The 15,668-nt window shown below is 43.3% G+C and overlaps 1 protein-coding gene across 2 annotated transcripts; it reads right to left on the bottom strand.

The window, feature by feature from the left end:
- Positions 1 to 5,667: 5,667 nt before the first annotated feature.
- Positions 5,668 to 15,166, bottom strand: IDS (iduronate 2-sulfatase). 2 transcript variants are annotated; one of them, XM_030272685.4, is made up of 9 exons: positions 14,924 to 15,166; positions 13,727 to 13,863; positions 12,120 to 12,297; positions 11,173 to 11,261; positions 9,841 to 10,041; positions 9,053 to 9,223; positions 8,340 to 8,466; positions 6,649 to 6,822; positions 5,668 to 6,291 (listed from the first exon to the last, which is right to left on the bottom strand). In XM_030272685.4, exons 1-9 carry the CDS (start codon positions 15,048 to 15,050, stop codon positions 5,789 to 5,791), a joined length of 1,707 nt encoding a protein of 568 aa, XP_030128545.4. In that variant the 5' UTR covers positions 15,051 to 15,166; the 3' UTR covers positions 5,668 to 5,788. The 2 variants fall into 2 exon arrangements, with proteins under 2 accessions (XP_030128545.4, XP_041572121.2); XM_041716187.2 differs by lacking the exon at positions 14,924 to 15,166 and adding an exon at positions 14,724 to 14,917.
- Between the last annotated feature and the right edge of the window lie 502 nt (positions 15,167 to 15,668).

Genomic DNA, 15,668 nt, shown 5'->3' with positions numbered 1-15,668 from the left:
TCCTAATTCTGTTACCAGGAAAACGTTTCAGAAAAGGCTCTGTTCTTTAAAGCTGGAATAGCAGACACAGAGATCAAAACAAACTTTTTCCAGACATGTGATTAATATTTGCCCTCTTATTAGGCAATTTGTTGGGGGGAATGAAAAAAAGCCCTGCTTAAAAGTCACCACAGATCTGTTGCCAGGAGAAGCATTTTTGGCTGTGCAGAGGCTGTGTAGCCTGGCTTTCCTGGAAGCAGAAGTATCTGACAGCAGCAGGGGGTGAGCTGAGAGGCACTGCAAGAGAGCTTGGTGGCAGTGAGACGGGAATTGGAACAAAAAGCTGCTGCTTCCTTCCTCAGAGAAGCATGAGAACCACACAATGCCTGAGCTGGAAGGGACCACAGGGACCATCAGTCCAACTCCTGGCCTGTTCTTCCGAGAGCTCTGCAAACAGAAATGGCCTAAACCCAACTCCAGCCCCCAACACTCTGCTAATGGGAGTAATTATTTGCCAAGCCAGATTAGAATTGGCATTTTAATTCCATAAGGAGATACATGAATTGGGATTTTCCATCACTTTCTTGCTGCCAAAACTTCAGCGTTTTCCCACAAGACAAAAATTACAAAAAAAATATCTGGTTCAGAAACTTGAATTGACACTTGTGAAGTGAGTGGCTTCATTTTGGTGCAGATGAACACTCTCCTTCAGAGATCAAAATTTTTTGTTTTGATTTTATTATTCTTACAAAGTAATTGCATTCTCACTTGTTATAATACCCTTTTAAATTATGTCAAAATAATTGAATATAATAAAAATTGAAGCAAAGGTCCTTGATCTTATCAAAGCAAAACTTTTCAATATATCTGTCACCAAAGTAATATCTCTACATAAGACAGTTTGATTTAATTAAATCAACACTGCCCTGACCAAAAAAAAAAAAAAAAAAAGAAAGAAAAAGAAAAAGACTGCAGTCAGATAATATTCAGGCAGCTCTTATAATGTCTTCAGAAGATGCACAAGCAGGACTTTGTTCATGGGACGTGCAGGCACTTGTACTGCACTGCAGCACGACCACCCTGATGCCTTCTGTCCCCCCCTTGGCCAGCAGCCTCAGCAGAATCCAACCCCAAGGGCTGCCAGACAGTGCAGGGTGGCCTTAGGGCACAAACCACTGCGGGTTTGTAACCTGCAGGTAGCTGCTCCTCAGTCACACAGCACATAGGGAATCTCCAGCACAAGTGTAGAAATATATACTAGAAATTACAGACTTTGATTCTACTGCAGCATTGGGACCAAAAGAAAAGGGCAAGCGTTTTGAATGCATGGATAATGCCAGATTGAATGTACTTGGGACAAAAGTCACAAGATAGTAAAGCAGATTTTCAAAAGTGCTTCAGAGATAAATTTAAAGAACTTGTGCAAACACAACATTTACAAAGCTCATAGATTTTAAACTTACAACACAGGAGAAAATTAGAGCAGAAAGAGGAAGATCTGAGTTCCTCTTAATGTCTGCAGAAACTAAAACCAGAGTAATAAATATCTCCCCTCCCAATATTGCTCTCTTTAGATTTCTGTTCTGTTTTCTTGCTGGATTCCAATCTTCCTGATCATGACTTATATCATGATGTAAGTTCATGTTCGTTGCATCTTACTGTTCCTTTCTCTGCTACTTCACCCTATCATCCCACTCCCTGTCCTACAGAAACATCTCAGACTTTGCCATTTCACTCTTGCTTAGTCAAAGCTCCATTATAGTTGGTGCCTTCACACACTGCTGGATAGAAATGTTCTTCACTACTCAGCACTGAGACAAGTTTTACAGATAGAGGGCAAAAAGCTCTTTTTGCTGCTTCATATGGTAGATCTTGACATTGGTAGCCTATCTTTTTTCATAAGCAGAGCTCCCACAGACTTTAAAAGGAGAGCTATACATTTAGGCAGAGAAGAACATTGGAGTCAAGATCCACCCATGCAGATCTGAAGACCATTTTCATTAGCTAGGAAGTCAAACACAGAGACATAAAAAGTTTTGACACGGAGTCAACTTGGTTGGGAGTTTCTGATGTGAAAAGCAAGAAGTTCTATAGCCTAGAAAACTGCAAAGTGCTGGAAAACCTAGTTACCAGGAGGGCAATTTCATTCTTTATGTAGCGTTTCACATTTGAATGCTAAGTAACTACTGGAGGGAAAAAAAAAAAAAAAAGAATTACACATTCAACAAAGTAACTCAGCTGCAACTACCAGACACTTCCCAAGTATATGAAACGTAAGCTGGGCAGTGCCCTGCAAGTCTGGGTGCCAACCATGACATTATGGTCCTTTTGCCACTGGTGATATTGCTGCCTATCAGAGAAAATACACATTAGCACCAGGAATTAAGAAATATCCCTGATATTGAACCATCACATCCACATTCCATCCTTCATGCTGTGAACTCTCGTTCCAGCAGGGGACTCCACTTGACCAAGACAACACAGCAGCAAGTCACTAATACACAATTAACATGCAGTGGTGATTAATCAGGTAACATCTGACCAGTAGCTGGGACTCCCAGCTGCCTTTGCCTCCCTCAGCACACAAACACACTTGCAACTCTCACATTAATCCACAACGTACCCCATTTCCCCCAGCAAGCACAGGCCAAAGGGGGGATTCCAATCTGTTGCACAGCACAGTGTGGAGCTACAGCATTTCCATCTACTCCAGTGTGCACAGCATGCTTGAAATTAGACCCAAATCTTTGCTTTGCAAACAGCATGCCATAAACATTCCTGTAGTGCTACAAAAAATACCCAAACACAGCTGCCTCCATTTTTTTTAAGATTCCCATTGCTCCTGCTTTGTACATAGTGTATATTTCACCTTCCTTCAGAAAGTTTGATTTTAGGGTTCTGCGCATCTATACACTCGAAAAAACATCATGAGTTATGACTGACTGATGTACAGCTGTTTAGGGACCACAATCTTGATTCCATTGCTTAATCACTGCTGTACATTAGCTTATTAACAGCAGTCTGTTTATTGACTCTGCTTTGTGCCAAGTGCTTACAGCGGCTACTCTGCAGTCCCCAGTGCAGGCTCTCCATGCATGTACCACAGGTAACAATTCCTGCTGAGGCAGCATCCTGCTGTTCTTCCAGCTGTTCTGGTGCCGTCCTGAGAAATAGGGTCAATGCTGGCATCTCATTTATTTCTGGATGCTTGGCTTGCAACCTCTTCCCTCTAGAGACAGCGCTGCTCACAAGAGCACTTTACTTTTATTGCTCCTGTTAAGCTCTTTTGTTCTTCAGTGGAGGTTGCTCAGCCCAGCAAGACCCACAGCTCAGGTTCTCCAGCGGAAACAGGGTTTTGGTTTGCTTGAAAAAATGGGCATTCTCCATTTGTCACTGCTGCATTTTCCCTTCACCCACCCAGTTCCATAACAAACCAAACATGGCACTTGCACGAGTATTTTTTCCTGCTGTGCCTCTTTGATGCCCATAAACACTCTGCCCCACCTCAGCAGCAGCAGAAGGGCCCGGCTCTCCAGGTGCACTGCAGAGCCCTGCTCAGGGACCTCTGCAATTCCTCAGGAACGTCCTTGCCCTGAGCTTGCAGATACATCTTGATTCACTGGCTGTCAGAGACAATTCTGTTTCATGTCTCCCCAAAAGATTACTGGATTTTGATTAAGAAAGGTCAAGGGCAGCTTTTCCCTTTCAATATAAAGAGAATGACTTGAGGAGAAAAATACTCATCACCTAGCACCAGGACTTTTATCTCCACTTGAAAAATTAAATTGCCTGAAGTGATGGAAGGCTTTGGACAGGGTATGAACAAAAATGTTTCCATGCAAATATAATCCTAAATAATTTATCTACATACTATAATTTTACATCCCCCAAAAACTGTGGTTTGTTTTCTTTTTTCAGATGTCTTAGCAGAAGAACAAAAGATAAAGCTCACGTAGCCAAGTCTCAGACAATACCCATTTGCCAGAACAATTTAAAATGCACATTGTATTCCTGACCCAGCATACCAGAGATTTAGATTAATCCTTACCGCTTCAATACATTCCCCAAAATAACTTCCCCAATATTTGATTTTCCTTTGAAGGAAAGTGTGTCAGAGATATAATTAGCTCTAGCTGCAGACTCCAAATCTCTGCCTGGCACTGCTCTCAGTAAAACACACCTTCAGCAGTGTGAAATTGGTATAGCTACACTGAATCTGCTACACACAACTGAAGTACTTCACACCAGCTGAGGATCTAAGTATATATGCATAAATGAGGGGAAAATACATTTTTACCTGGAATAATAATGCTGTAGAACACACAGGATCTTGGGCTGAGTAAAACTAATGACAAGTTCATAGGAGATACATTCTTGTAATTGAGTTTAAGGCACAAAAAAAACACTGTCTTCTAACAGAGAATCAGATGCATGGTGGGTATCCCTACATTAATTAGGAATAAGACTGTCACATGGATTTTAATGAAATAAAGTTATATCTATGGCTCCTCCAGGATATTAAAGTCAATTTATCTGAGGAAGACAAGTAATGGCTGGTTTTTTGTAGGAATTGGAGCAGTTCATTAAGGAAGGTAGCAGGAGTTAACACCATCTGAACAAGATCTTGTTTTTTAAGGTACAAATTCTAAGATTCTTGATTACCAAGACAGAACTGCAGAAATCCAGCAGGTTGATAGAAAACAGCACAAATTACTGCCCTCACACTAAAGCACTGTGTACCTTGTGGCTCTGAGCACAAAGTACAGACAGCACTTACATAAAATACTCAGCAAAACCATTTTTCTCAGATACAAGCTCCCAAACATATTTACCTTAATGCATTTGGCCATCTGGACATTACCAACAGCAAAGCTTAGGACAACTAATGCTCCACATCCTGTGTTGCTAAATGCCATACTAAACATTTAAATGGGAGGTTTTTAGCTCTCCTAGTCCAAAGCAGAATGCCAAGCCCATTAGCACCTAGGAAGGCAAACATGCAGGTCTCTGCCACTGGATGTGACAACCCGCAAGTGCACTGAGTAGTTCTGCAACCAGCCAGCTCCAAAAGATAAAGGTTTCCATCTCCTCTCACCTGTGGAGACTCATTAGACCGGTCCTCAGGAAAATCCACAAAAGAGAATATTGGTGTTACCTTAACCCCCTAGTCTTATTTAGTGTTTCAGTGATGAAAGCACTCATTTCACACACATTAACTAATTAAAAATTCAGATTCTTCTGATGTATCATAAGAAGCATGAATTCCATATTAAAGCTTTTATTTGAAATAATTAAATTTTGGATAAAACATATGAAGTTTCTCTCTGAGCAATAGTAAGAGGTAAGGCTAATGAGACAAAACACCTCAGCCCTTCCCACTACCAATTGTCTACTCGACCACTCCAGCCCCAGATCTCCTGGGTTAAGGGGACAGGCCCCTCTGTTGCAATGGCCACTCAAACTTGTAATTTTCTGGTTTTTCACCTTTTACACCAACAGTTTCAGCACAGATAATGAAATTTAATTCTTCACTTGCTACAGAAGACCACCGAGATGTTTCACAGTATGGGTTTGATGCTCTGTGTGGCCTTTTCAGAAGTGTTACGAGCTTGTGTTTGCAAACAGCTACAGGAGTCCCCTCTGATGACTTCGGTGCACTAAGGGCCATAACAAGACAAAAGCAATAGCTTGTTTTTACACAAACAGGATTTTTATTCAATCCAAATGTCTTCTGTACAACAGAAAGGTTCTATACAAAAGAAGGAAGCATTAATTCAGTTGCAAGAACAAGCACAAAAGTTTCTGAACCCTAGTGCTTTAGAAAGCCAAGAAGTTTTTTGAAAAACCAACCATGTGAAGTATTGTTATAGACGTTATAATCCTGGTTTGGGTCATTCTCCATCATGTACAACTCTCCTGCATGGACATCCTTGAAGTTAGCACTGAAGTTGTTGGGGTCAAACTGAACCCACAGGGTGTACCTGTAGTCAATGGTACGCATTGAATAGCCCATGATCCTGATGTCTTTCAGCTTTGGTTTGTCAGAGTTCCACTGGGGAGTGTCTGCAGGCCGGGGATATTGGCTGAAAGCAACAGGTTCTTCATTAAAACACCTGTCAGTGTCAACACACCCTTCCTTGCCTTCTCCCACCTCTCCTTCAGAGATATTAAAATAGTGGACAATGCTTCTCCCCTCAGTGCACAGCACAACACCAAATGACATCTCTGGGCACGCAGGAGGGACCTGCAGGCCAGCCAGCTCTGCAAGTGTTGGAAACAGAGATACCAGCTCCACCACTTTTTTACTTTGCCCTAGAAGAAATAATATCAAAATATAAGTTATGAAACAGGGTGGTTGGACAACAATTTTTTCTAATAATTCAGCTGATATTTTATTCAAAGTGCTCTGTACAGGATTTTGGGGGGTACCGAAATCAAGGCAATTAAGGAGCAGCAGTTAGCTGTGAAGATGCCAGTCAATGCACTTATGATGCACTTTTAAGAAGAAAACTTCTGCATTTATGTTTCTCCAATAGCCTTAGAGATAATCATATCCATTAGTTTGAAAAAGTGCTCTTCAGAAAGACAAAGTAAATTCTTAAGGTGCCTGGAGACACACAACCACCTCTATCCACCCACTGCAAAATAAAATAAGCACTGGAAATTTACCTTGAGGTACTGAGACTCCAATATAACTAAAAGGGTCAAGGTAGGGGAAGACTCTTGCTCCTTGACTGACAGGGGAAGTTGTCATTCCTGGGACATAAAACATCAGCGGCACTCGGGTAGCAACATCAAAATTGCTGTATTTTGCCCATTCACCATGTTCTCCCAGGGACCACCCTAGGTGACAAAGAAGACAATTCAGAGCACACACTGGTTTGTAATCTAGTAGTGATTTCTTCTTCATTATAAATTGAATCTGACTGTTGAGGCCACTAGTCTATTATAAAGGTTATATTAAAAGGTAAATAACCTGTATTTAGATGTAACAAGGCTCTTCTCTAGTGTGAAAACTATTTCAACAGCCACCTAAATCTCACAACTTGACACTCTTTCTTAAAGGAAATAATTACACCTTTCCTTATGTATAGATTCTCAAGATTAGAATTATGAAATCAGCATTAAAGCAGCAGAAAAGAGGAATTGGGGTGTGTCACAGTGTCTGCAAGAGTCTCCAGATCAATCTCACAAAGCATTCATTTAAGTTTTGGGCAGCTGCCAGCTTTCCAATGCTCCTGTTAACACTGTAGCTGAACATCCCTTGGAGCCAAGGCTGCTCTCTATGCCAGACTGCCATATCAGGATGCTATCCCTGAGGAAGCAATAGAGATAAAACTTTTCAGCTCTACTCGTCCTCTTGAAACAGCTGCCAACATGACTTCCTTCCAGGCAGATACACTGCCAACTTCACTTTGGGGGAAGACAAAGGAACTCTGTGATAGCTATGTTAACAAATGTTTTTTCTTGATCACTTTGCCAGCCATGGTACTGGAAACGACGTTTACAGTTATCCAAAGCAAAGAAAAGAAAAAATTGGTTTACAAACAAATCAGAAGGAACATCTAGAGTCACTTTAGTACCAAAAGTATTAATCCCATTGCTTTGCAACTTGTAAGAGCTTTTTATATACACATGCTTACAGAAGTTAACCCAAATTTACTATATACGTGACTTTAAATTTATGTAGTTAATTCACATCCTAACTGGTTTAAATCAGCTAAGCCATCCCACAATCAAATGGATCATGACAGGGTTATTTTAATGAATATTAGAGTATTGAAACAAGCATTAAATGCTTGTATACAAGGTATACAAATGAGGTATTTGTCCCACAGCTCAAATTAAGTTTTTTACCAGGATCCAGAGTGTGCAGGACCTCAGTCATGAGAGGGAAGAACCATATCCTTATCAGTTTAGATGCTCTGCAAGCAGCAATGACAAGTGTAAGAAAACACACTTGAGCAGCTAATGAGAAAGCCTGTTACCCACTGTACCAGATGGCTTTCTACAAATGGTAAGGGGGGAGGAGTGGTGGCTGTACTCTTCAAGCACAATTCCCAGCAACAGTCACTCCTTGGGTAGGGGCTGGGAATACAGCAAGCTCAGCCCTGTGTCCTGGCAGGCAGCCTCATCCCTCACCAGCAAATCCTCAACCTGATTAAAAGTGCCTGTGGGGACAGAGCTGTGCAGCCACAGAAGCCAGTGCCAGTCCCCTCAATCTGGCTCAGAGAAGCCAGAGGAACAAGGTATGACAGCTCTGCTTGACACTATAGAAACACACACTGGATTAATATGCCAGCACTGAGTTGCACAATGAAGTTCTTAACAGTAAGCTCGAGAAAGATTGAAATGCTTACCATGATCAGCAGTGAAAACTACTATTGTGTTATTTGAGAGTCCTGCATCATCCAAAGCACTCAGAAGCAGGCCAATTTGTACATCCAGGTAAGAAACTGCTGCATAGTAACTCTGACGAATCTGCCGCTACAAGGTAAGAAAACAGGAGAGAAAGAAAAAGTTTTACCCCAGACACACACAGCAGAACCTGGGGGTGGCTTTGTAAAAGAACTAAAGGACTCTGCTTGTAAAGCTTTAATTTTTAATTGTCTGTAGCCTAATTAATGTCCCAGAAAAGGTAAACTGGGAGAAGGCAGCTAGAAAATTCCCCCTCCCAGAAGTGCTTTCAAGCACAAACACTGCAAACCAACCCATTCTGCATCTCTAGGTCTAGCCAGTGCACCTAATTTTGGCATAAGGACTGGAGAGTCAAGGAAAATCTTGCAAAAGAAGATACACCGTGTGCTGGCTTGAAACAGGTAAACAGACTCAGATAATGAACACAAACACAGCATTGGTAGCTGTTACATACGTTCCCTCACATGCAACCTGAACTGCAGTGACAGTGAAGGCTTGCCTACAGAGCTAGAGGTGACAGTATACAAGGCAGAATAATTGCAAATGGTCAGTTGCTGAGTAACTGGGAACATCCAAGAGCATCCAGGAGCTGATTCCTCCCTTGCATTTGAACAAGTGAAGGCAGTTTGACTTCAGACAAAGCTTGACAGCTTACCTGGAAATCATCTGGAAGTGCTCCATAAGGGAAACTAACATTTAATGCCTCCACATCATCCCTCTGTCTGATATCCATCCAGGGGTTGTATGCCACAGAAGGTAGCTTCTTAGGCACCCAGGGATCTGGGGCCAATGTGATATTTTCCAAGGGGTACAACTTGAGAAATTCCTTTACAACAACACATATAAAGAAATTCCTTTAAAACACATATAAAGACTATCCTCACCTCCAACATATACTGTTAATTTTGTGTTTAAACAGCAACCACTTTCCCTTGCAGGACTCTTTAATATTACAGTTTACAAGGCTTCATTTCCCTTCTGCCAGAGTGTGAAGCAGCAATACTGGACATCCCCAACCAATTCCTGAAAAAATACCAAGTTAGTAAATACCTAAACCCAGCCTCCTGTATTTCAAAACAACACTAATAAAAGGTCCAACACCACTTTGAAATCAGCAGGAGTTTTGCCACCAAGTCAAACAGAGAATAAAATACAAGATCTTTCAGGCCTCATTATGTCATACTCTATCAAGCTGAAGCCCATCTCCATGCAATAGCAGGCACCATCATGGTGGCAGAAGCCTGGCTTTTGGCTGAGTAGTCACAATTCATTCTCATTAAACGTTCTGAAATACATCACAGGTGACTCCTGAGTTACACCAAATCAAGGCTGATTTCCAACTCTCTTTCCAGAAACAGCAATAAAGCATTTGTGGGAACAGTTTTTATGATCAAAAGCAACATTTGTCTAAGTTCCCTTTCCTGCAGGTTCCAGTCTCCTCACCTGTGGGTACCTCAGTGGGATATGTGGCTTGTGGTAACCAACAGCCAGGAAGAACTTTTGCCTGGTGGTTTTCATGACATTCAGTAAGTGTATGGCCTCCTCAGTGCTCTGAATATCAGGCAGAGTCCCCTCAGGCATTTCTGTCACGTTCACTGGGCACACCAAGTTTGCATGAAGTTTTCCATCTTTACCCCTACAAGTCTTCATGGAAAAAAAAAAAAATTAGTTCAGTAACTTCTGTTAAATACAATGACAAAATCCTTTGTTCTGTAACTTTAAAACCAATTTGTTTCTACCAACTTCCATGCCTATGAAAATGCAGAAATCCTCTCTAAACCTGGGTAGAATGTAGTCACATGGGTCAAAAGCCCACAGCTTCTATGATGAATAGAATCTCTGATCTAATGGAGATGCAGCAGCATTTGGCTCTCCTTTATATACATACATTTTAGCTCCTTCTGACCCCAAGAGTTCATAGAAAGCTGCCTGGAAACTACTGACTTAGTTTCTGAGCAAATGCCAGCAGTGGCTGATGCGTAATTAGTGAAGAGAGATAAATTAGATTAAACAGTGGCCAGGGAAAGGTGGCCTCAGCAGCGTGTTTGGGAGGGTTGCTAAATGAACCTACTTCTCTTTATGTCATGGATGCAAATGCTGCTGGTGTTAAAACCAGTTTCTTCCAGCAGTAAACCCAAGACCAAAGCCCTGCCAAGACTCTACTCTCATGATTGCAGCTCCTGCTGGGCTGTGTACAGACTCCAACACATGATGCCAATGCAATGTTTGCATAAAGATAAAACAGACTCTTTTGTGTCACACTTAAGAGCAACAAACATTCTAAAAAACTGGATCGGATTATAAAGATTCACATTATTTAAACATTATTTTAATTATGGCCCCTGCTCACTGAGTCCTGAGCTCTTTATCACATTAAGTTTACCAAGACTACTGACAATGTTTTGTCACTAACTAAAGCAAAGCCAGATCAGTTGCAGGTGCAAGTTGACAACCACACTTTTCAGATAAAGGAATTCATAACCTAGACACAAATAAGGATCATTCTTGCTTATATCTCAGTAACTGAAGTTTCCAAATACCAAATCAGAAATACTTAAAACATCTGCAAGACTTGCACATTGGTTAACAAAACACACATCTGATAACCTAGGCCTTCTTTTGGAAAGCACAGAAACAAAGCACTGAAGTGGTTACCCGTTTTCCTGCACAAGGGTGCAGCGGCAAAACCCAGAGGGCACAGCCTGTCCTTGATACAAAGAACTTGTTTATATCTTGAACACCCTTCTCTGTTAGGTTGCCACAAATCATACTTACCTTATCATTCTCATGCTTTTCAGCTGAAGGATGAAAGGGTGGAATGGACCAACTGTAGGGATAGTCGTCACTGTAATTGGATGAAACCCCTGGGATGGATAAAGATATTAAAAATGCTCTAATAGTTCACTGAACAAGGAAAAGCTCAGACAAAATTTTAACGTGTCTTCAACTGGGGTTTTTTTTTTTCAAATATATTAAATGAAGAGACATTTCAAATGAATCTTTGACAACTGAGGAAAAGATAACCAAGTAATAAAAGTCAAAAAGTTTAAGACAGATATTCTTCCCTGAAATACATCTTGTACTAGTTAGGGAGATACAAGCCTGTTGAAGAATCTTACTTCAGAGACCACGAAAAAAAAAAAAAAGCCCAAAAAAATAAAAAACCATCCAGGATTAATAACAGTCTTCATGTATATCCTTGATTTGTTTTACTATAAACTGAAACACATACTGAAACTATCCACGCAAGTTTAGTTCTAGGATAAGGAACTGCCAAAAAGAGGATCAGTATTACAATATTTTTCAACTCAGAAGTGTTACTGCTTTTTAACAGTGAACTAATTTCCTACTGAACTTGAAGCATTAGTCATATCCTGATCCAGACTCACAGCCTATTAGGAAACATGAAGCATGTACAGGGAGAAATAAGCCAACAAATAATTTCATTTTCAGCAGATACCTAACTTCCAGATGTATTTTTAGAATGTACGACATTTATTCCCACAATTCCCAGATAAGATGTGAAAACATCCATTAGATAAAAGTCATCTAATACATTCATCTCTAATGCCTTAAGACTTAACGACAACCACTGTAAAATCTGGCTTATGATTATGATTTAGCTTCTTAATATGAGAATCACACATCAATACTCATTTACGTTTGTGAGACTATACACATCAAGCATTTCTGTGTTAAGCAAATGACAATTCAAACCATACCAGGATGAAAAACTTTCCCCACAGACAGGGTCACGTAGCCGTTTTCCTTGAAATACTGGGGCATGGTGGAATAGTTTCCTGCATGAACTCTCCAGTAGGAGTAGAAATCATAGAGCCGGGTGGTGTCAGGCCTGCGGCCAGTGAGAAAGGACACTCTGCTGGGAGCACACACGGCTTGCTGAGGAGAGAGGAGCCAAGGAGAGACATTTGGGACAAAAACCAAACCACACATATGAACTACCTTGGGCATAGTGATGTCTTAAGTTTTAGCTTTCATATTTTCCAGATTCTGTACTGCATTAGTATATAACTCCGAATTTCAAGTAAAGAGTTAGCAAGTTCTCTTCACAGTTTAGTTAGACATCACAATCCTTTTCCAGCCTGAGAACCAAGGACACCATTGCTGCTCCAGGACCAACAATTAAACTAGTGTAAGTATAGAGCACTTATATAAACAGTATAAACAACAGTGAATTGAGGAGGGCAAATTGGGAGGATGGGACTTCATAACCTGAAGCTGTAATTGGACAATTAACCCCAAAATGTAAATGGACCAAAACTTATAAAAGTGTGAAAAGTTATGACCCATCATCCATCTTGGGTGCAGCCTCAGCTGGGCTCTTGTACTGCCCAAGTTATATCCTTTGAAGGCCTTTTTAATAAATACCTACTTTATTCCTTCAACACTGTCTAACCTCTCTTCTAGGTAGCCTCTCAAAGCATTGATAGCTGCACCACAACCATCTGAAAACTCGGGAATCACAGGGAATGAGTTTCACATCACCTCAGGCTGGAATGAACAGTATCCTTATTAAGAGTATCAATTCCAAATGGCAAGCTTTTTAAAAAGTAAGTCAAGTTCCATAAAGGAAGTGCTTTTGAAATCTGGTTGCTCACATCACACAGAATTAAGCAGCAGTGGCAGGTCGACTGCACTGATAAAAGCCAAAAAAAGCGTAGTTGATCTGGACTGCCTTAAGAATAAAGAAAGGATAAGCACAGGAGGTCTGGGTTACGGTCCAAAGGTCTGACCAATTCTGCCTCAAAAAACTGACAAAACCCAAGAGTTACTGCTTTGGGTTGGAATTAGACCCAAACTTCTAATTTCTCAGCAGAGAGGAACTTGGGAATGTAGACATCCTATACAGAGTATTCAAGTGAAGAGCAATTAGTGATGTTTTCAGTCCTCTATTTTAGAGTGATGCTTACCACACAAACTGCTCCTTTATAGCAGTCTATAGAATTGATTCCCTCAAAAGACTAAAAAGTAAAACATAATCTTTTGTAAGCAGTAGAAAAAGAGAATTTTAATTTAGTAAAATGGTATTTTTAAGCAGCATTTGGCTGCTAACACTGAAAACGCTTGAGTGGCAATCTACTCCTCCAAGGGCTACACAAATACCATAATTTAAATGCCCTGTTTTCATTTTTCTCACCTTAGTAAAGATAGGTTCAAACACTACAGTTCAGCTCAACCATTTATTTTGTACTGAAAATACTTCAACTTAATAAATACTTGCTGTTTCCAGTGGTCTGCCTAACACCTACTGTGATAAAACCAGTAATTATTTCGCATAGAGAAAACATGTTTAAGTCGTTTATCTCACCTGGGCATATGCATTGCTGAACACCATACTCTGGGAAGCAAGTTGATCAATGTTAGGAGATTTCACAAGCTTATCTCCGTAGCAGCCTAACACAGGACGCAGATCATCCACAATTATAAACAAGACATTCATGCCATCTATGAAGAAACAGAAATAAATTAACCTCCAACCAATAAATTAACCTGAGCAGTTACTTTATGCTGATATCAGTTTTTAACCTTCAAACACACTTGAGGACAAAAATAAAATTTAAAAAATGAGCAAAAATATCTTTGCAAGAGAATGTAAACAATGCGATTAATTATTTAAAAACAGAAATTCTTATTTGTCCTACACAGAAATATAGTGGTTTTTATTCCCTTCCTATTTCATTGCTTGCAACCATGGTATTTTCTCCAGGTGCTACAGACGGCAAGTCCTTGCAGGCGGCTAAAGTAGGGCTGTGCAAAATAAAGATGTATTTTATAGGTCTACCTACTACCGAATTCTACAGCCTGCAAGCTTTGGGAAGGGTGTTAAATCATAGTTAAACAACACTGTAGTGCTGTTGTCAACAGATAAAACCGTAAACAGATAAAAAAATTTTCTTCAATTGATGACACCCGTTTTTTAAAACGCCCTCTCAAGGTGGCGGACTGTACTGGGGGCTCGACGTGCGCAGGACCCGCTCGCCGCCGGTGGCTGAAGCACCAACCTCCCCGGGGACACACCGGGGCCCTGGGAACACACCGGGGCTCTGGGAACACACCGGGACACACCGGGGCCCTGGGAACACACCGGGGCCCTGGGAACACACCGGGACACACCGGGGCTCTGGGAACACACCGGGGCTCTGGGAACACACCGGGACACACCGGGGCCCTGGGAACACACCGGGGCCCTGGGAACACACCGGGACACACCGGGGCTCTGGGAACACACCGGGGCTCTGGGAACACACCGGGACACACCGGGACCACGGGGACACACCGGGACACACCGGGCCCTCGGGACATACCGGAGCTGTGGGAACACACCGAGCCCCTCGGGACACAGAGGGACCCTGGGAACACAGGGAACCCCCGGGCACACACCGAGCCCCCGGGAACACAGGAAGGCCCCGGGGACACACCGATCCCCCCGGGCACACAGCGATCCCTTCGGCCCCGGGCTCCCGCCGGCCGCTCCCCCAGCCCAGCCCCCGCCGCCAGAACGAACCCCCGGGCCCGGCCTCGGCTCCGGGCCCCGCCGCCGCCGGGCCGGCCGCGAAGGCATCCCGGGGCAGCCGCAGCAGGCACAGGAACAGGAACAGGAACAGGCACGGGCACAGCCGCGCCGCCGCCATGTCCCAGCGAGGCGGCGGGGCCCGGCAGAGGCGGCCCGGGGGCGGTGTCGTGAGCCACGGCCGCAGCCCGAGCCCCGCCGGGAGCGGCGCTTCCCCTTCCCGTCCTCTTCTCCTTCCCCGCGCGGGGGCGCCGCGGCCCCGTGAGCGAGCGGCCCCGCGGTGAGGGGAGGGAGCGCTGCGGGGCTGGGAGCGGTGCGGGGCTGGGAGCAGTGGGAACAGTGAGGGGCTGGGAGCGGTGCGGGGCTGGTCCTGGTGGAAACAGTGAGGGGCTGGTCCCGGTGCGGGGCCGGTCCCGGTGCGGGGCTGGTCCCGGTGCGATGCTGGTCCCGGCGGGAACAGTGAGGGGCCGGTCCCGGTGCGGGGCCGGTCCCGGTGCGATGCTGGTCCCGGTGCGGGGCCGGTCCCGGTGCGATGCTGGTCCCGGCGGGAGCGGTGCGGGCTCGGCCCGGCCGCAGTGGGATCCAGCGCTCGCACTGTGCGCGGCTGCTCTGGGCGCAGCGTTGCTCCTGCGGTTCCTGCCCGCGTTCTTCAGCACCCACCGCAGCTCCCATGGAAAGGGAGTGTCGGTGGCATTCTCAGCGTTATTTCTTTCCGGTAGAAAGAACACTGAGGAACGAG

The sequence above is a fragment of the Taeniopygia guttata genome, chromosome 4A (genome assembly GCF_048771995.1).
Source record: "Taeniopygia guttata chromosome 4A, bTaeGut7.mat, whole genome shotgun sequence".
Lineage (NCBI taxonomy): Eukaryota > Metazoa > Chordata > Aves > Passeriformes > Estrildidae > Taeniopygia > Taeniopygia guttata.
This window is presented reverse-complemented; position numbering and strand designations above follow the sequence as displayed.